The following is a 15,150-nucleotide window of genomic DNA, read 5'->3' on the forward strand; positions in this document are numbered from 1 at the left end:
TTCTCTAAGACCTTTCAAATTCCTCTCATTCTCCTTACTAAAGTCACCTGAACCCAGGAAAGTACTGACCCCATGGAAAAGCCAAAGGGGCATGGAAGCAGTGGGAATAAAGAGCTGAAGAGGCTCACTTTTAGCTCACTGAAGGCAATTAAGCCTTGGATCAGGACTGCTCTGCTCTGGACATTGAGGCCAGAATTATTATTTCAGTCACTTTTAGAGAAGATTCTTTTCTCCTCTTGGGTTTGTTTTCTCATCTGTAATATGAGATGGATAACCGAGATCATCCTAGTGATCCCACCCATCCTAATGATCCACTAAAGGTCTCTGGACCTATAGTTCCATGTTTTTCAAATGCTCCCTACCTTTTGGATTTACTGTGGACTCTTCCCTCTCCTCACCTTCATGTATCCAATCCATCAGCAAGTGCTATTCATTCTAGTTTCAAAGTAGACCACAAATCCACATACACAACTATAATAATTTCCATCACTATAATTTCCCCTGGACGCCCAGGAAAGCATCTTGCTTGGCCCCTCTGCTTCCACTCTTAGCTATTCTCTGCTCTAATTCATTTTCATCATAGCTCCTCAGAGTGGTATTTTAGCATGTAAATCAATTCTTCCCTTGCTTAAAACTCTCCAATATCTTTTCATTGTATTTAGAGTAAAACTCCAAATCTGAACTATGGCCGTGAGGCCCTACATGATCTGGCCTCTACCTACTTTTATAATGCTATCTCAAACCCCAATTCTTTTCATTCACTACAAGTCATGCACACTGGTTACCCTTAATGGAAAGCACTAAGCTCTTTTCTACCTGAGGGCCTTTACACATGGTTATTACGTCTCTCAGTTCTAATAAGCCTAGCTCCCTCTTACCTATCAGCTCCTCTGATAAACCTTCTCAAAACATCCTAAGTAAGTCCCCTTTAATTCCACTTTCCTTATTATCTATTGCTATAGGAGGTTAATTTTATTCTTAGTACATCACAATTTATACATTCCCAGTTGCTTGTTCAATGTCTGTTCATACCACTATACTGCCAGTTCCTTGAAGCAAAGACTCCCACCCTTATGCTCCATCATCAATGTATGTTCATATCCTCAGTACCTGGTACCATGCCCTCCATGCCATAGATGATCAGTAACATCTGTAGAATAAACGGATGACACTGGCCACAAATAGGAGAAAATGTACAGAAGGGAAAGTTGAGGGAACTGAAGATAAATTTTGATTGTGATGATTATTTGTCTCTCATATATCTCTTCTCAAAATGTTCCTCTCTATAAAAAAAAGGAATCTGATATATGTATTAAAAATAGATCTCTGGGCCTACAAGTCAATTCATGGATGGCATTTTAATCTGTGATCACAACTAGAGTGAATTTTAACTTTGAATGTTAAAATAGGTTATACAGAACACAATTTTAATATAAACATTTAAAAGGGGGAGGGAAGAGTCTTTAAAGCATTTCAGTAGCATCTGTTGGCATGGTCCTTCAATGTGCTAATTACAGGTTATTTTATCTATTCATGGCGCTGGTACAGAAAACACTGACTTTAGATACTTTAGACCAGCGGTTCTCAGCCTGTGGGTCGTGACCCCTTTGGGGGTCGAACGACCCTTTCGCAGGGGTCACCTAAGACCATCGGAAAACACATATATAATTACATATTGTTTTTGTGATTAATCACTATGCTTTAATTACGTTCAATGTGTAACAATGAAAATACATACTGCATATCAGATATTTACATTACGATTCATAACAGTAGTAAAATTACAGTTATGAGGTAGCAACGAAAATAATTTTATGGTTGGGGGTCACCACAACGTGAGGAACTATATTAAAGGATCGTGGCATTAGGAAGGTTGAGAACCACTGCTTTAGGCAATGCTGCTGATTGACTCTCCAAACTCCATTCCCACCCCTTTTACTCTAGAGGCTAGAACACCCAACTCCTTGCCTCCTAAACTCTCTTGCCATTAAAAGTGATCACGGGCCACTGTTCTGACTAATGAGATAGGGGAAGATGTCTGCTTGGGGTTGGGGATATTCTGTTATGTTTTTATTTCCTGATCCAAAGAGATAGAAATGGCTGGCAACCCTTCTTTCCCTTCTTGCTGCTTAAATATGGACACAGAATCTGGGAGCTGACATCTTGCAAACATGAAGAAAAGAGTCACCGAATAGCTGACCCTGATGCCACTGAGTCAAGCAAGAGCCACTGTCTACCACCACCTTTCTTATGTGAGAAATAGAACTCTATCTGTTCACATTACTGTGGCAGGTTATTCTGTGATGTGCAGACAATCACATTTGGCCACATTTTGTTGGCGTTGGTCAATAGATCTTAACATGAATTTTGAAGAGGTTAAAAGGAGATAGAGTGTCATGCATATGAATGCAGATACAATTCTGAAGACACTTAGTTTCCCAAATTCTAAATTCATGAGGATTTAAGGTCTATTCTTTCAGGAAATAACAAGAAGAATTAATTGAAACTCATTGGAAAGGGTGTTTGATATATACACATTCCTTAAAAATACCTTCCACTATAGCAGCCAAAAATACCTTCCACCATAGCACCATGATATGGTGTTATGCATATCATGAAATTTGTTTAATTCATCAGGAAATGTGTATAAAACATAAGCTTCTGTTGGTGTTTGCAATTGTTTGCTTGGTCTGTGGCCCAGATCACTGTCAAAGTATCTTTTTGTCTGACCCAGCAAGAGGCCATCTCTCTTTAGCATCTATTTCCAAGAAACATTGTGATGTATATTCTGACTCTGAGGGGGGTTTTACAGGCCCCTAAGCTCTGGAAGTGGCCAGGGCAGGCTCCATAAAAACGAGTCCACCTTAGGTAGATAAAACTCCTTATTTTGTTAGGTTTACTCTTGTGTCTGTCAGACTCTTTAATTTTAAATGACAAATCTTTCCTCTCATTTCCTGTGAGGAAGAGCCTCAGAAACCCAGGCATTGCTGGTCTGGAGGGAACCAATGGCTGTTTCTCTTTTGACCCTCGACTTCCCCAGAAGGGAGAAGTCCAGTGGCTTTCAAAGCGGTGTAAGCACACTGTCTTCTAGTGAAGTTTTGTAGAAGTCTAATATATAAAATGGGTAAAATAATAAAAAACAGCATCTGTTTTATACGCTTCCTTTGTGCTGGCTGGATACTGTGTTATGGGGTCTATATGTATCAATCTCTTAAACTTCACATCCATACTTAAGGTAGAAACTCTTATTTCCATTTTACCAGTGAAAAAACAGAGGCATAGAACGTAGTTGTTTTATTAAAGATTGGCAGGAAGGAAGCTGGGTACATTCCTGTTCAGTCTCATCTTCACTTATGTCCATTCCTAGGATACCCTAGTGGAACCCTCTGCTGTCCTGGAAACAGAAAGTCCTATTATAGGCAGAGGTCACACACTCAGGTACCCTTTCAGGGGCCAGCTGAGTAACTAAGTAATGAAAACAGAAAGATGGGGGCTGCAGTAAAGGGGGAAATGTGTGGATCAGCTAAAGAGGCCACTCAGTTTTGGGTAACCATTGCCAGACTCTGTGAAGATTAAAACATGAAAAACATGCCTGGCAGGGCTGTTGGCCACCAACTGAGACCTCTGGAGGAATGGTGAGGAGTCTGAGGCCAGCCCACAAAGGTGCCATTAAGAGGTAAGATGCCTACTGAGGAAGGAAATAATGGAGAAAAAACAAGCCCATGGGTCTTTTGAGACACAGGCATGTTTTGATGGCTCTACATTATACCAAATACATAAGAACCATTTCTTCTCACTGTTTATCCACTGGCCTGGTCTATTTTTAAGTAAGCCCTTCCCGTGCTTGGTTCTATCTACTCTTCACCATGTGTTTGCCAGTATTGGCCAAGTATCTAGTCTCACACCTCCTCTCCCACACACCCTCCCCAACCCCCGACTGTCTTCTTATTTAAAGAAAAACAAAATTATAATGGTGAATAATGAGACGATCTAAATTATACAGCAGGCAAAGTGACTCCTGTGGGAAGCTCCTTAGAAAGATTTTATTCCATTGCTACTTAGGAATATTGGTCCTCATCAACACTCAAATGCAAAATAATTGTATTTGTGGTACAGATGTCACCAGCGCATGCTCATGAGGCCTTGATATATATACAATTATGCCCCCAGAGAGTGTGTGCAAATCTACTCATGGTCACTAAATTCTTAGCCATGCCTCCCTGTGTACTGTAGGAACTTGGTAATCTATAAGGGGCTGCCTTCTGGAAGAAGAGTTCATGGACATTATGCCACTGTAAAAGGAAATATGGTCAGTGCTTATTTATCAGTAAGTTGGAAGAGATTTGTGGCACAAATACTTTAGAATGTACTGGAAAGAACATTACACACAAAGACAGGTGGATAAATGTGGGAATTCATCTAGATTGGTGTTTTTCAAATTTCTCTCCCCTTCCTTTTTCTTAGCTTCAGAATCCTTTCACAAAAGAAATATTATTCACCAGTCCAATATATAAAATAGGCAAAAATGGAGCTACTCTGATTCCTTGTGTTGGGCTGCAACCTCACTGATATGCTCACCCTAATACTCTTGATATAAATTAAGAGGCAGCCCTGAGAACCCTCATTTTTGAACCACCAGAAACAATTTTACATCTCCATCAGAACTAAATTATTTCCAAGGTCTTTCTCAGAACCAAGAAAAAGAGATTCTCTTAAAGATGAAGGTACAAAGGGTCAGGTGACTTGCTCAGGGTTACAAAGAGCATGCTAGTGCCCACTCATACATAGTCCATTGCTCCTTCACCATTCAGAAGGAGGACAGGATGGTGGTCTGAATCTCAACTCACCTAATTGCTAGGTGTTTAACCCTGGCAAAATATTCAGCATTTCTGTGGTCTCTCGATCACAAAAGAAGAAATCACGAGAGCCCCACCTTATGCTTCTGTGAGGATTCAATGAGATAAATGCAAATAGAGAACTTAAAACCTTGCTTGGCAAGTGGTAGGTGCTCAATATATGTTAGTTGTACCACACTACCTCCCCCCATCCTTTCTCAGTACCTTTCAGCTACAGAACATCACATTTGTGATTATGCCTATTAGTCTTGACAGAGCACATCAGCCAAATAGAAGACAGAACTGGCCCAGACACAGGATGCATCCAAATAAGCCACAGCATGCAACAGATGGTTGATGGTAAAGCATAATTGAAACACTGAGTACAAATAAGTCTGCAAATAATTCCTAACCCTTAATTTTTCAGCATTTTGCTTGTACCAAGAAAAATATAACACTGAGCAAAGAGGCTGAAAAGAGCTGACTGACCTGGGGGAGATGTCACATCCTTGCTGCATGAAGGCTCCCAGGGAGAACCACAAGCTGTTGAATATTCCAAACTCATTGGATTGGTCACTGGTTGTCTGGTCCCGCCCTTCCTCAAACTCTTCACTGTGCCATTCGTAGGGGCTGAAGCGGCTGACCAGGAAAAGGACGACACTCACTCCAATGTAGGCAAACACAATGCACATCCAAATTTCATAAGCCAAAGGATCGAGGAAGGAGAAAACCCCCGGCTTGGACTTCTGTGGCTTTTTTATCATGATGGAGATCCCCAAACTCATAAATGGCTTGGAGAAGTCTATCACTTCTTCCCGGACCAAGGTGATAGTTAAAGGGGCCACAGCCACATCTGCTCTCTGAAAAAAAACCAAAACACACACGCACAAAAACACACACAAAACAACAACAAAAAAACAGAAGAAAGAAAGGAAGAAAGAAAAAGAAAGAAGAAAAATGCAGTTGAGCTCAGCAGCACTCTGTTCTCTTGATTCTTTCTTCACTGTGAATATTCTTTTGGGTCTTAAAGGATGTGAGTTAGAAAGAACCTTAGAAGTCCAACCCCTCCCATTCTCTATAAAATATTTCTGACAGATGGATGATCAGCTCAGTGTCTTACAGGAGAGGTTATCCTATTGTTTGACAGTTCTAATTGTTAGGACATCTTCCTAACCCTACTAGAAGGGGATGTTGTGATACCTGTTGTTTTGCCTTTCTGGCAGCCGAGCCTCCTTCCTGTTCTAGAAGAACCACTCCTGTCCCACTCACAGTCTTTCTGGTTCACGTGTGGCTGATCACATAGTTACATCGTGAAGCACACAACATGGGTTTGACCATATTCCCTGGCCAGAATGACTCATTTAAGGATGGCATAGAACCCACGTCGGTTTAGTGAGCATTAGCTCTGAGAGGCAGAGTGAGAGATGCAGAAACTAATTCATGATGAAATAAGTTGGGTTACCCTGCATTCAGGGGTTATGCTGGGCTCCCTGGTATCATGTGGCAATATATTCTCCTGTTTGTCCCCAAGAACATGAACCAGTCTTTCTGTTTGCCTAGCCTAGTTTGAGTTGGGTTTCTTTTACCTGCAACAAGATAGTCCTGGCTAACAAGGTGGTGAAGACAAGTTTAATTCAATAAACATTAATTTGAAAGCCCTAGGCTGTAAGCTATAAGCAGGCTATAGTCCCTGCATTCAAGGAATTATAAACTAGTGGGAGAGACTCACACACACAGACACACATACCTTTCGGTCTACAAAGTAGGCTGGGTATGTGCTATCCAAGAATTACAAAATGCTGCAGGAGACCAGGGAGGGGTTAATTCTGGCTGGGGAGATCAGGGGCTTTATTGCCAAGGAGGTGACATATAAATTTGGCACTGAAGACGTGACATATAAATTTGGCACTGAAGGAGGGGTAGAATTTTGACAGAGTAGGATTCTGGCGCAGAACACATTTGAGGAGGAGGGAATTATGTGAGTAAAGGCCTGGCAAAGAGAAGGAAAAGTCTCACTGCTACTTTTTTTTCCCCAGGGAGACTGCTAAGAAATACACAAATAATTCACTTTTTAAAATGTAATTCCAGCATGTAGATAAACATAGAAGGTTGCAAGCAATGCTTCTCCTGAGGCATCTTGAACATGGAACCACCAGCCTTGCTCTCCTGCCTTTCCTACCTCTCCCTAATAGCAGCAGCCTTGGCATCTGGGCAATAAAATCCACTGCTCTGTTGGCCTGAGATGACGAGACCCTGGAAACCCAAAAGGTCCTGTGGACAGATGCACAGCATTCACTTTTGAAAGTCTGTTTGAGATGTAGGGCTTTCTCTATTGATGCTGTGCAGCAGTCCAGATGTGAGGCCGGTGACAGATGCCGGGAGATGAGGGCCTCCCTCAGCCGCCGGCTGGTGTGGTGTAGAGATTTCCTCTGGTTACTCTCATTGGCTTGGACTAGTGAGAAGATGCTTTAAGTGAAATAAAAAGTTTGGCTTCAGAATGACTTAGGTCCTCACTTATAGAAAGAAACTTCCTGTAAAGCACTGTGGAGTCAGGCATGAATTGTATAGTAATTCTGGTTTCTTATTCTAAACACCCACTGTATACATCTTTATAATTATTACAAACACATCTAAGCCTGTACAAGGGAGAAGATACCTATTCTTTTCTCTATAACCTGTGATAAATGGAAAAGGAATGGGAGAGAAAAGTAATGGAAATGAGGGACTGAGCACAAGTTACCCAAAAGGGAGGTGGAAGATGACAAGCTTTGAAAGTGGTAACAGGAACTGAATGGATTTGTTGGATGCCCCCTGGTGTGAGTTAATAGAATGGACTGTGGACTGGAATGATCTTGAATCACATCATCTTAGTTCACTGATCATTTCCAAGATTTGTTTCATGGAACATTATTTCTGGGAAGATGCTAATAAGTATAAAATGAAAGTAATGAAAATAAGTATAAAATGAAAATGTTGGGGAAACACAAATTTAAACACATTACTTTGGAGCAGGTCTTCCCGAATATTTAAAAAACTACTATGCACCTAGAATTTCCCAGAGGAAGAAGTAGAGTATTTCTAAAATTAATTGCCTGTGGATCCCTGGGCATCAATAGGGATCTATGTGTGTAGGACACACACATAACAGGAGATGCTAAATTCACTGACCTCATTTTACAGATAAGAAACTCAGGTGCAGAATGGGGAGGTGGTTTGTGTAAAGCAGCAGTATTGTAGCTTCTTTCCCATTGATTGAGAGGTTGGGGAGTTACTGGAGCTGCACTGGACTGGTCAAGGGCAGAGCTGGGCCAGGATGTCGACCTGGTGGCTCTGTTCTGCGACTCACTGACACATAGCCTTAAGTAAGACAGTTAGTTGTCTTTCGGATACCAACTTCCTCATTGAAAAAAGAGAGACGCAACATAATTTTTGTTTTACCTATTTGACAGGGTTGTTTTTTGTCTGTGTGAGGGTCCAATGAATTCTAATATATAAGGGTATTGGGAAATGTGAGCATTTTGCAGGTGCTTAAAATTATTTACTTAATCTGAGATTTTAGGACAGTGGCTCTGAAACTTCAGCATGCCTCCGAACCACCTGGAGGGCTTTTAAAAATACAGGTGGCAGAGTTTCTGGATTCAGTGTGTCTGGGTGAGACCTGAGAATTTGCATGCTGATGCTGCTGGTCCAGCCCTCGCTCTTTGAGAACCACTGACCTAGGATATCCCAAAACAAAATATGTGGTGTCAAAACAATCCTGGGGAAACAGCAGACAGTTTTAATGCAGTAAATAAAAGTAAAAAGGGAAGAAAAACAGGGATGGAGAACTACTGTGAGCCAGGCACTGCGGAGGTAAATACTCCCCACCCCAGCCCTGTGTTTCAAAGGAGTTCAGTGGCTTACAGGAGTCATGTAGTCAGTAATTTGGCAAAGTCGCAACTCAAGTCCAGGAGTCTATCTGCAGAGTTCACTCCCTTTCTGCTTCTCTCAAAGGACAGGCAAGAAAGTCATCTCTGAATCAGGCACAGAGCCATGCCCATGTAAGAAGAGGAAGCTTCATTTGCCCCTGTGGCACCTGAGAATGCAGAGGCTCTGACTGTTCTTACCACCTTACAGCCCAGAGCTTGGGTGGTGTGATTTCTATTGAGGCAGTATATCTCAGCATGGAGTACAAAGGCCAGGCTGGCTGCATGTGCCAACTTGGCTTTTACTAGTTATATGTCCTTTGCCAAATTACCCAACCTTCCTGGCCCTCCATGTCTTTATCTATAAAACATGGACAATAATCATATCCACCTTCTGGGGTTGTTATGACAAGTACATGAAATAATGTGGATACATTATTTAGCTTCATGCTGAAATGTTATTGCTACATTAGTTGATAAGAACCAGAGAGAGCAAAAGGAAGATGAGACCCTGATTAACTTAGGTATTTAAAAAAATACATTTGGAGACTTGCAATTTATCTTTTTCTGACCTCACTGGTTCTTTGTGGCTGGGAGATACTGCCCCGAATTCTTCTATTCTTTTTCAGGGAACAGAACAGAAAAGTCCAATGAAAAGGGAGAGAATGCAATTGGACCCATCACGGAGTCTTCAGAATACAGTTTGTACTGGGCAGAGGGCAGGCCAAGTAGAGGGGAGGGCTGGGGGAAGTCTGGCAGCTGAGGCACCCAGAGGTAATTCTGCTCTGTACTGATGAGCCAGTGACTCATCACTAATTGCTTGGCTAAGCTGGGGTCTTGCCCTCAGGATGATCACACCATTGTTCTGCCCTATCACAGGCCTTTTATTAAGGGAAGATGGGGTGAAGATGAAGATGAATGTTGGTGAAGGTGAAAAGTTCACAGTAGTTGCCATGGGGATGACCTTATAAGGTTGGTGGAGGTTCCCATGGAAACCAGCATCTAGATGCAGCATTAACCATCCAGGTCTCTATCTTTCATCAATGGAGCTTCCCAAATTGAGAGGCCATGGAGAGGGAGGAGAAAGGGTTGAAATACCCTTCAATTCATTAACTATCTCTCCAGGTCATCTCAAAAGCCACCTTCCTGGTGAAGATTTTCCTTAGTCTATTTCTTTGTTCTTTGAATTCCCTTTGTATGGCTCTCATGGCCATTATGACTCCTATTGCCTTGATATGAGACGAGATTTTAAAAGCTCCTAAATGATTTTAAAAGCTTTATCCTGAGCAGAACTCAATATCAACCTGGGACTCAGCATATGTTTCAGCTCAGAGACCCAGTCTACATTCTTCCATTTCTGTGTGTGGCGGCTGGATTCTTCTTACATCGATGTTTGGTGTTCTACTCAAGTACCTTCATGATCTCCCAGTGCCCACTGAATCAATCCACACTCTTCCTCTTGTTGTTTCTTTCTCACTCTATCCCTGACTACTCCTCACCCAAGCCCTTTACAAAAATCATCAGTGTTTTCTCACTCTTCTCTCATACCTTACTTATTTCCATCACCATTTTATTGTTTATACTTTAGAAATTCCTGGGTTGCTTTTCTCTCTGTTTGAATATAGCCTCTTTTCAAGTTCTGTATCCTTCTTGAGAGCCTCTTGCCTGAACTTTGATACTGTACCATCTCTTATTATTCTCTCATTGTCTTTTCTACCCTATAAAATGTTAACATCCTTGGGGGACAGGGATCAGATCTTTTACTTCTCAATGATTTCCTAAATATTTAAAAACAATTCACATTCAGTAGCTTCTCAAAACTGCTTAAATCTGTGGAAGATTTTGTAGAAATTGTTCATGGCATTATTTTAAGTATAATCCTATAAAATAAAGAGGTAATATGCAAATTGACCGCCACGCCCTTGCACAAGATGGCTTCCCCCATATGGACACAAGATGGCCGGCAGGGCAGGGCAGTTGTGGGTGATCAGGCCAGCAGGGGAGGGCAGTTAGGGGTGACCAGGCCAGTAGGGAAGGACAGTTAGGGGTGACCAGGCCAGTAGGGGAGGACAGTTAGGGGTGACCAGGCCTGCAGGGCAGGGCAGTTGGGGGCAATCGGGCCGGCAGGGGAGGGCAGTTTGGGGAGATCGGGCTGACAGGGAAGCAGTTAGGCATTGATCAGGTTGGCAGGGGAGTGGTTAGGGGGTGATCAGGCTGGCAGGCAGAAGCAGTTAGGGGCAATCAGGCAGGCAGGCAGGCAGGCAAGTGGTTGGGAGTCAGCAGTCCTGGATTGTGAGAAGGATGGGCCTAAACGGGCAGTTGGACATCCCCTGAGGGATCTCAGATTGGAGAGGGTGCAGGCTGGACTGAGGCATACCCCCCCACCCATGCACAAATTTCATGCACTGGGCCTCTAGTGCTATATAATAAAAGGCTAATATGCAAATTGACCAAAATGCAGAATGACTGGTCGCTATGATGCACACTGACTACCAGGGGGCAGACATTCAATGCAGGAGCTGCCCCTGGTGGTCAGTGCACTCCCACAGGGGAAGCACAACCCAGCCAGAAGCCCTGAGCCAGGCTCAGGCTGATGAGCAGAGAGCGGTGGTGGCGAGAGCCTCTCCCACCTCTGCTGCAGCACTAAGGATGCTTGACTGCCAGCTTAGGCCCACTTAAGCCAGCAGTTTGACATCCCCCGAGGGGTCCCGGACTGCGAGAGGGTGCAGGCCGGGCTGAGGGAACCCCCCCCCCCCCCCGAGTGCACGAATTTCGTGCATTGGGCCTCTAATGAAAGAGATAAAGATGAAGTAGACCTACCCCACAGATAACCGTTATACAAGTCAGTGTAAGCTATAACAGAAGCAGAAACTAAATTTTACAGGAAAAGGCAAGAATAGTTAAGAAGAAGAGTTTGTATCTGTTATGGGGAGAAAGAAAGGAAACTTTGGAAAAAGTGATATTTGATACAGGCTTTGGAAGAGGGTTTGGCTTTTAGAGGTGTGGAATGGGAGAGAGCACTCTAGAGAACACAGTAACTCTGAGGTGCTTTGGCTGAAATGGAAGGTGTAGGACAAGGGAGTATTGGGGCAAATGATGATAAATTTGGATCCGGGTTCATCTAACACCAGGGAAAAAAGTTATCTTGAGGGAACCATAAGTGACTTTGAGCCATACATGACTTTATATTGAAGGAGCCATAAATAAAGTGACAATACATCCTGGTCACAAGACTGAACTGAGTTTGGCTGAGGGAACTTGGACCAGAAACCTGAACAGAGAATGTCTTACGACACTGGATTTTGGCACCTGACCTTTTAATCAACAGCAATGCAAAATGCAAAATTATGGAGTCTAATGGTCATCTGTGGGCATGACCAGCCACCCACCAAATTATTTCCTTTCAAACCTTGTGCCTCTGCTCTGAAATTTCCCGCCCTGTGGGGAACTTACTCCGTAGACAAGCTCTCCCACCATGCCATTCCAAGCCTTTGTGTCGGGGTCACGGGCTCCGTATTTTCCATCACTGACAATCTCAAGACGGTAGGAGTAGCCCACATGCTTGGCAATCTCTGCTGCCAGCTCCACACAGTAGCCCTCATAGCGATCATTGCCCTCGAACTGGTTGGCGTTCTTCTTGAGCATCACATAAGGATCTTCCTGGTGGAGAAATGGGGAGACAGAGAATGTGGGTTATGCAATCACTGATGGTTAGGGAAGATTTCCGAGTGGCAGAGGAGGATGTCACCAACATTGGTTAACTTTGGGTAAGTCTCTCTAGCCCCTAAATCTACTCCTTGCATTTCTTCTCCCCCATCACAAAACTTCTTGAGTTAAGGAAACAAATGGTTAAAATAAGAATGTTTCACCATTGAGATGTGGTGCACAGCTTTTCAAATTATGTTCCAAAAGTTCTTGTATTTTTTGGAGGTACCTCTTGGGGCACTGTGTTTGGGATGTGGACTCTAACTAGACTCAAGATCAATCACTGAAAATCATTTCAGCTTCACTTATATCTCCTGTAGGAGCTGGACCTTGGAAGACTTTCTTTGAAAACGGATTTTACTGGGGGAGGGTGGAATCTGAGTATGTTTTATTTATGGGGAAACTATGACTCAAAGGAAGCTAAGTGACTTATCCATGGGCACAAAGTGAAATCATGGCAGAGCCAGAGTGAAAAAAGTATCTGACTTCCAGGAAATTTTTTTTTTACTCCCTCTTTCTACATATGGCACAATTTTGGCAAGAATGACCAGCTTGCACTCCTGGGGAAATCCTTTGTACAGGTGTAGCTTGCATTGCAGATAGGACAGCCTTGATAAAGGAGTGAGTACTCACTAGGATTGTAGTGACGATGTACGTTCTATTCTGGACACTTGAATTATCTCCCCCGGCTTGAGCATCAGTGGCTGCAGGGACAAACTTGTCATCTTCATTCCAGTAACCAATCTGTTAATGAGAGCAGGTGGTGACATAAGTTGAGCCAGGATCCTTAGAACTGGCATACTCCGAGCCACCAGCTGATACCAGACAGGAAAGCAAGAAGCTCAGTGTCACACCATGCAACACTGAACACACCAGACTCTAAAGTATCCTATGTAATAAAGAACTAATATGCTAATTAGACTGGATAGCAGAACGACCTTCCGGAACACCCAGTGGGCAGGAGGTAGGGCCGCAGGGCTGCAGGACCGTGGGGCAACCGGGGCTGCAAGGGCCAAGGCAGCCAGGGCTGTGAAGGCCTACTCTTGCACAAATTTTGTGCATCAGGCCTCTAGTTGGTAGATAAAAGTAAGAGTCTAGATCAGTGGTCGACAAACTGCAGCTCGTCAAATCACGGCTCGCAAGCCACATGCGGCTCTTTGGCCTCTTGAGTGTGGCTCTTCCACAAAATACCGACTTCTGCGCATGGGCCACGAAGTTTCAGTCGCACTGTATGTGCGTGCCCACAGGTGGTATTTTGTGGAAGAGCCACACTCAAGGGGCCAAAGAGTCGCATGTGGCTCGCGAGCCACGGTTTGCCGACTATGGGTCTAGATGCTGTTCTTCCAGCCTCACCTCCATGAACATCCTCACCATGATGGGCTAAGCCTGGAAACTGCACTCTTTGAGGGGTGAGAGTTTAAGTGTTTGCACAGCTAAACTGTTTTATATAGTGCAAGCCAGGGCTTAATTCCCTGTGGTTGTTCACAAGGTCAAACCTCTTTGTCCCCTATGCCTATTAACCCTTCTCTACCTGAGCCCATTCTGAATTGTAGTTGGAATCATATGATTAAGCATTGCATTCCTTTTACTTCCTTTTTAGGTTAACTGTATTTTTCCATATAGATTCAACCTCTTAGGTGATGGCTATTTTATCCTTTATGTATTTATCTTATTTCCAATTATAAACTATCATAATACTGAGCATATAGCAGTGCCTAAAAATATCAGCTAACATTATTTTAAAAAATCAGTAAGTTATTTATACTGACACATTTTCCAAGGTGTTTGACAAAATGTTTATTAGGTCCCTACTGTGTGCAAGGCTCTGAGATTGTGTTGTGGCGCTGAGAGAAATATAAAGAAGTCTATGAAATGGTTCTTATTCTGACAATTCCTTCAGTCTACTTTGGAAGACTTGACACACACATACTTGTGGCTCCAGAAGTAACAAGTGAGTGGTTCAGATAGCTAGGGCCTAAGGAGCTCAGAGAAGCAGAAACCTAGTGTGGGAACCCTATGCTGGGAAAAAGGCAGCAGGAGGGGGTAGGCCTCAAGGTCATGAGGAATGAATGGCTAAACAGTGTAGACTTTATTCTGAAGGCAACAGGGGATCATGGAAGGCTTGAGAAGACTGAAATGGCATGGTTAATATACATACACACACACACCATCTCTGTTTCTATCTCTGTCTACATATGTCTGTAGACAGTTGTATTTTGTTTTGTGGTCATTCTGCTGGCTATACTTCAGTTCTCCACATCTCAGAGGCATGTGCCAATGGTCAACTCAAATGTCACCTTCACCCTGATGTCATTCCCAGTCCCCTCAGTTGTAAATGATCAATTCTCCCTGCAACATCACTGTCATTAACAATAATAATAATTGCCAACATTGATTATATTATTGCTACATCAGAAGCTGGGAAGTGACTGAGCTTGGTCTGGAACCATGGCAATCTGTTCCCAGAGGCAGCTTTTCACCACTATGCTGTTCTTGCTAAAAGAGAACTTGGTCCTGTGCTGGAAATTATTAGTTAACTTCTGTCAAATGCTTATTATTTTCAGGCACTCTTCTAAGTGCTTTTAATGTTTTAACTCCGTTCATCCTCACAAAAACCTTTGAAGTGGGTAATTATCATTCTCATTTTAAATGTGAAAAAACTGAGATGTAGAGAAGTGAAGTAACTTTTCCAAGACCACAGGAGA

General features: G+C 42.9%; 1 protein-coding gene across 2 annotated transcripts in view; it reads right to left on the minus strand.

Moving 5' to 3' along the window:
• GRIA1 (glutamate ionotropic receptor AMPA type subunit 1) overlaps positions 1-15,150 on the minus strand; it is a 272,265-nt gene that overhangs the window by 76,836 nt on the left and 180,279 nt on the right. For both annotated transcript variants that reach the window (XM_070414554.1, XM_070414555.1), the window contains exons 9-11: positions 13,079-13,189; positions 12,194-12,400; positions 5,325-5,695 (exon numbers count right to left, since the gene is read on the minus strand). In XM_070414554.1, the coding sequence (XP_070270655.1) occupies positions 5,325-5,695; positions 12,194-12,400; positions 13,079-13,189 (689 nt within the window). The remainder of the gene's footprint in view (positions 1-5,324; positions 5,696-12,193; positions 12,401-13,078; positions 13,190-15,150) is intronic.

Source organism: Myotis yumanensis, unplaced genomic scaffold, assembly GCF_028538775.1.
Source record: "Myotis yumanensis isolate MYYU_CA2020_CCGP unplaced genomic scaffold, mMyoYum1.0.hap1 SCAF_5, whole genome shotgun sequence".
Classification (NCBI taxonomy): Eukaryota; Metazoa; Chordata; class Mammalia; order Chiroptera; family Vespertilionidae; genus Myotis; species Myotis yumanensis.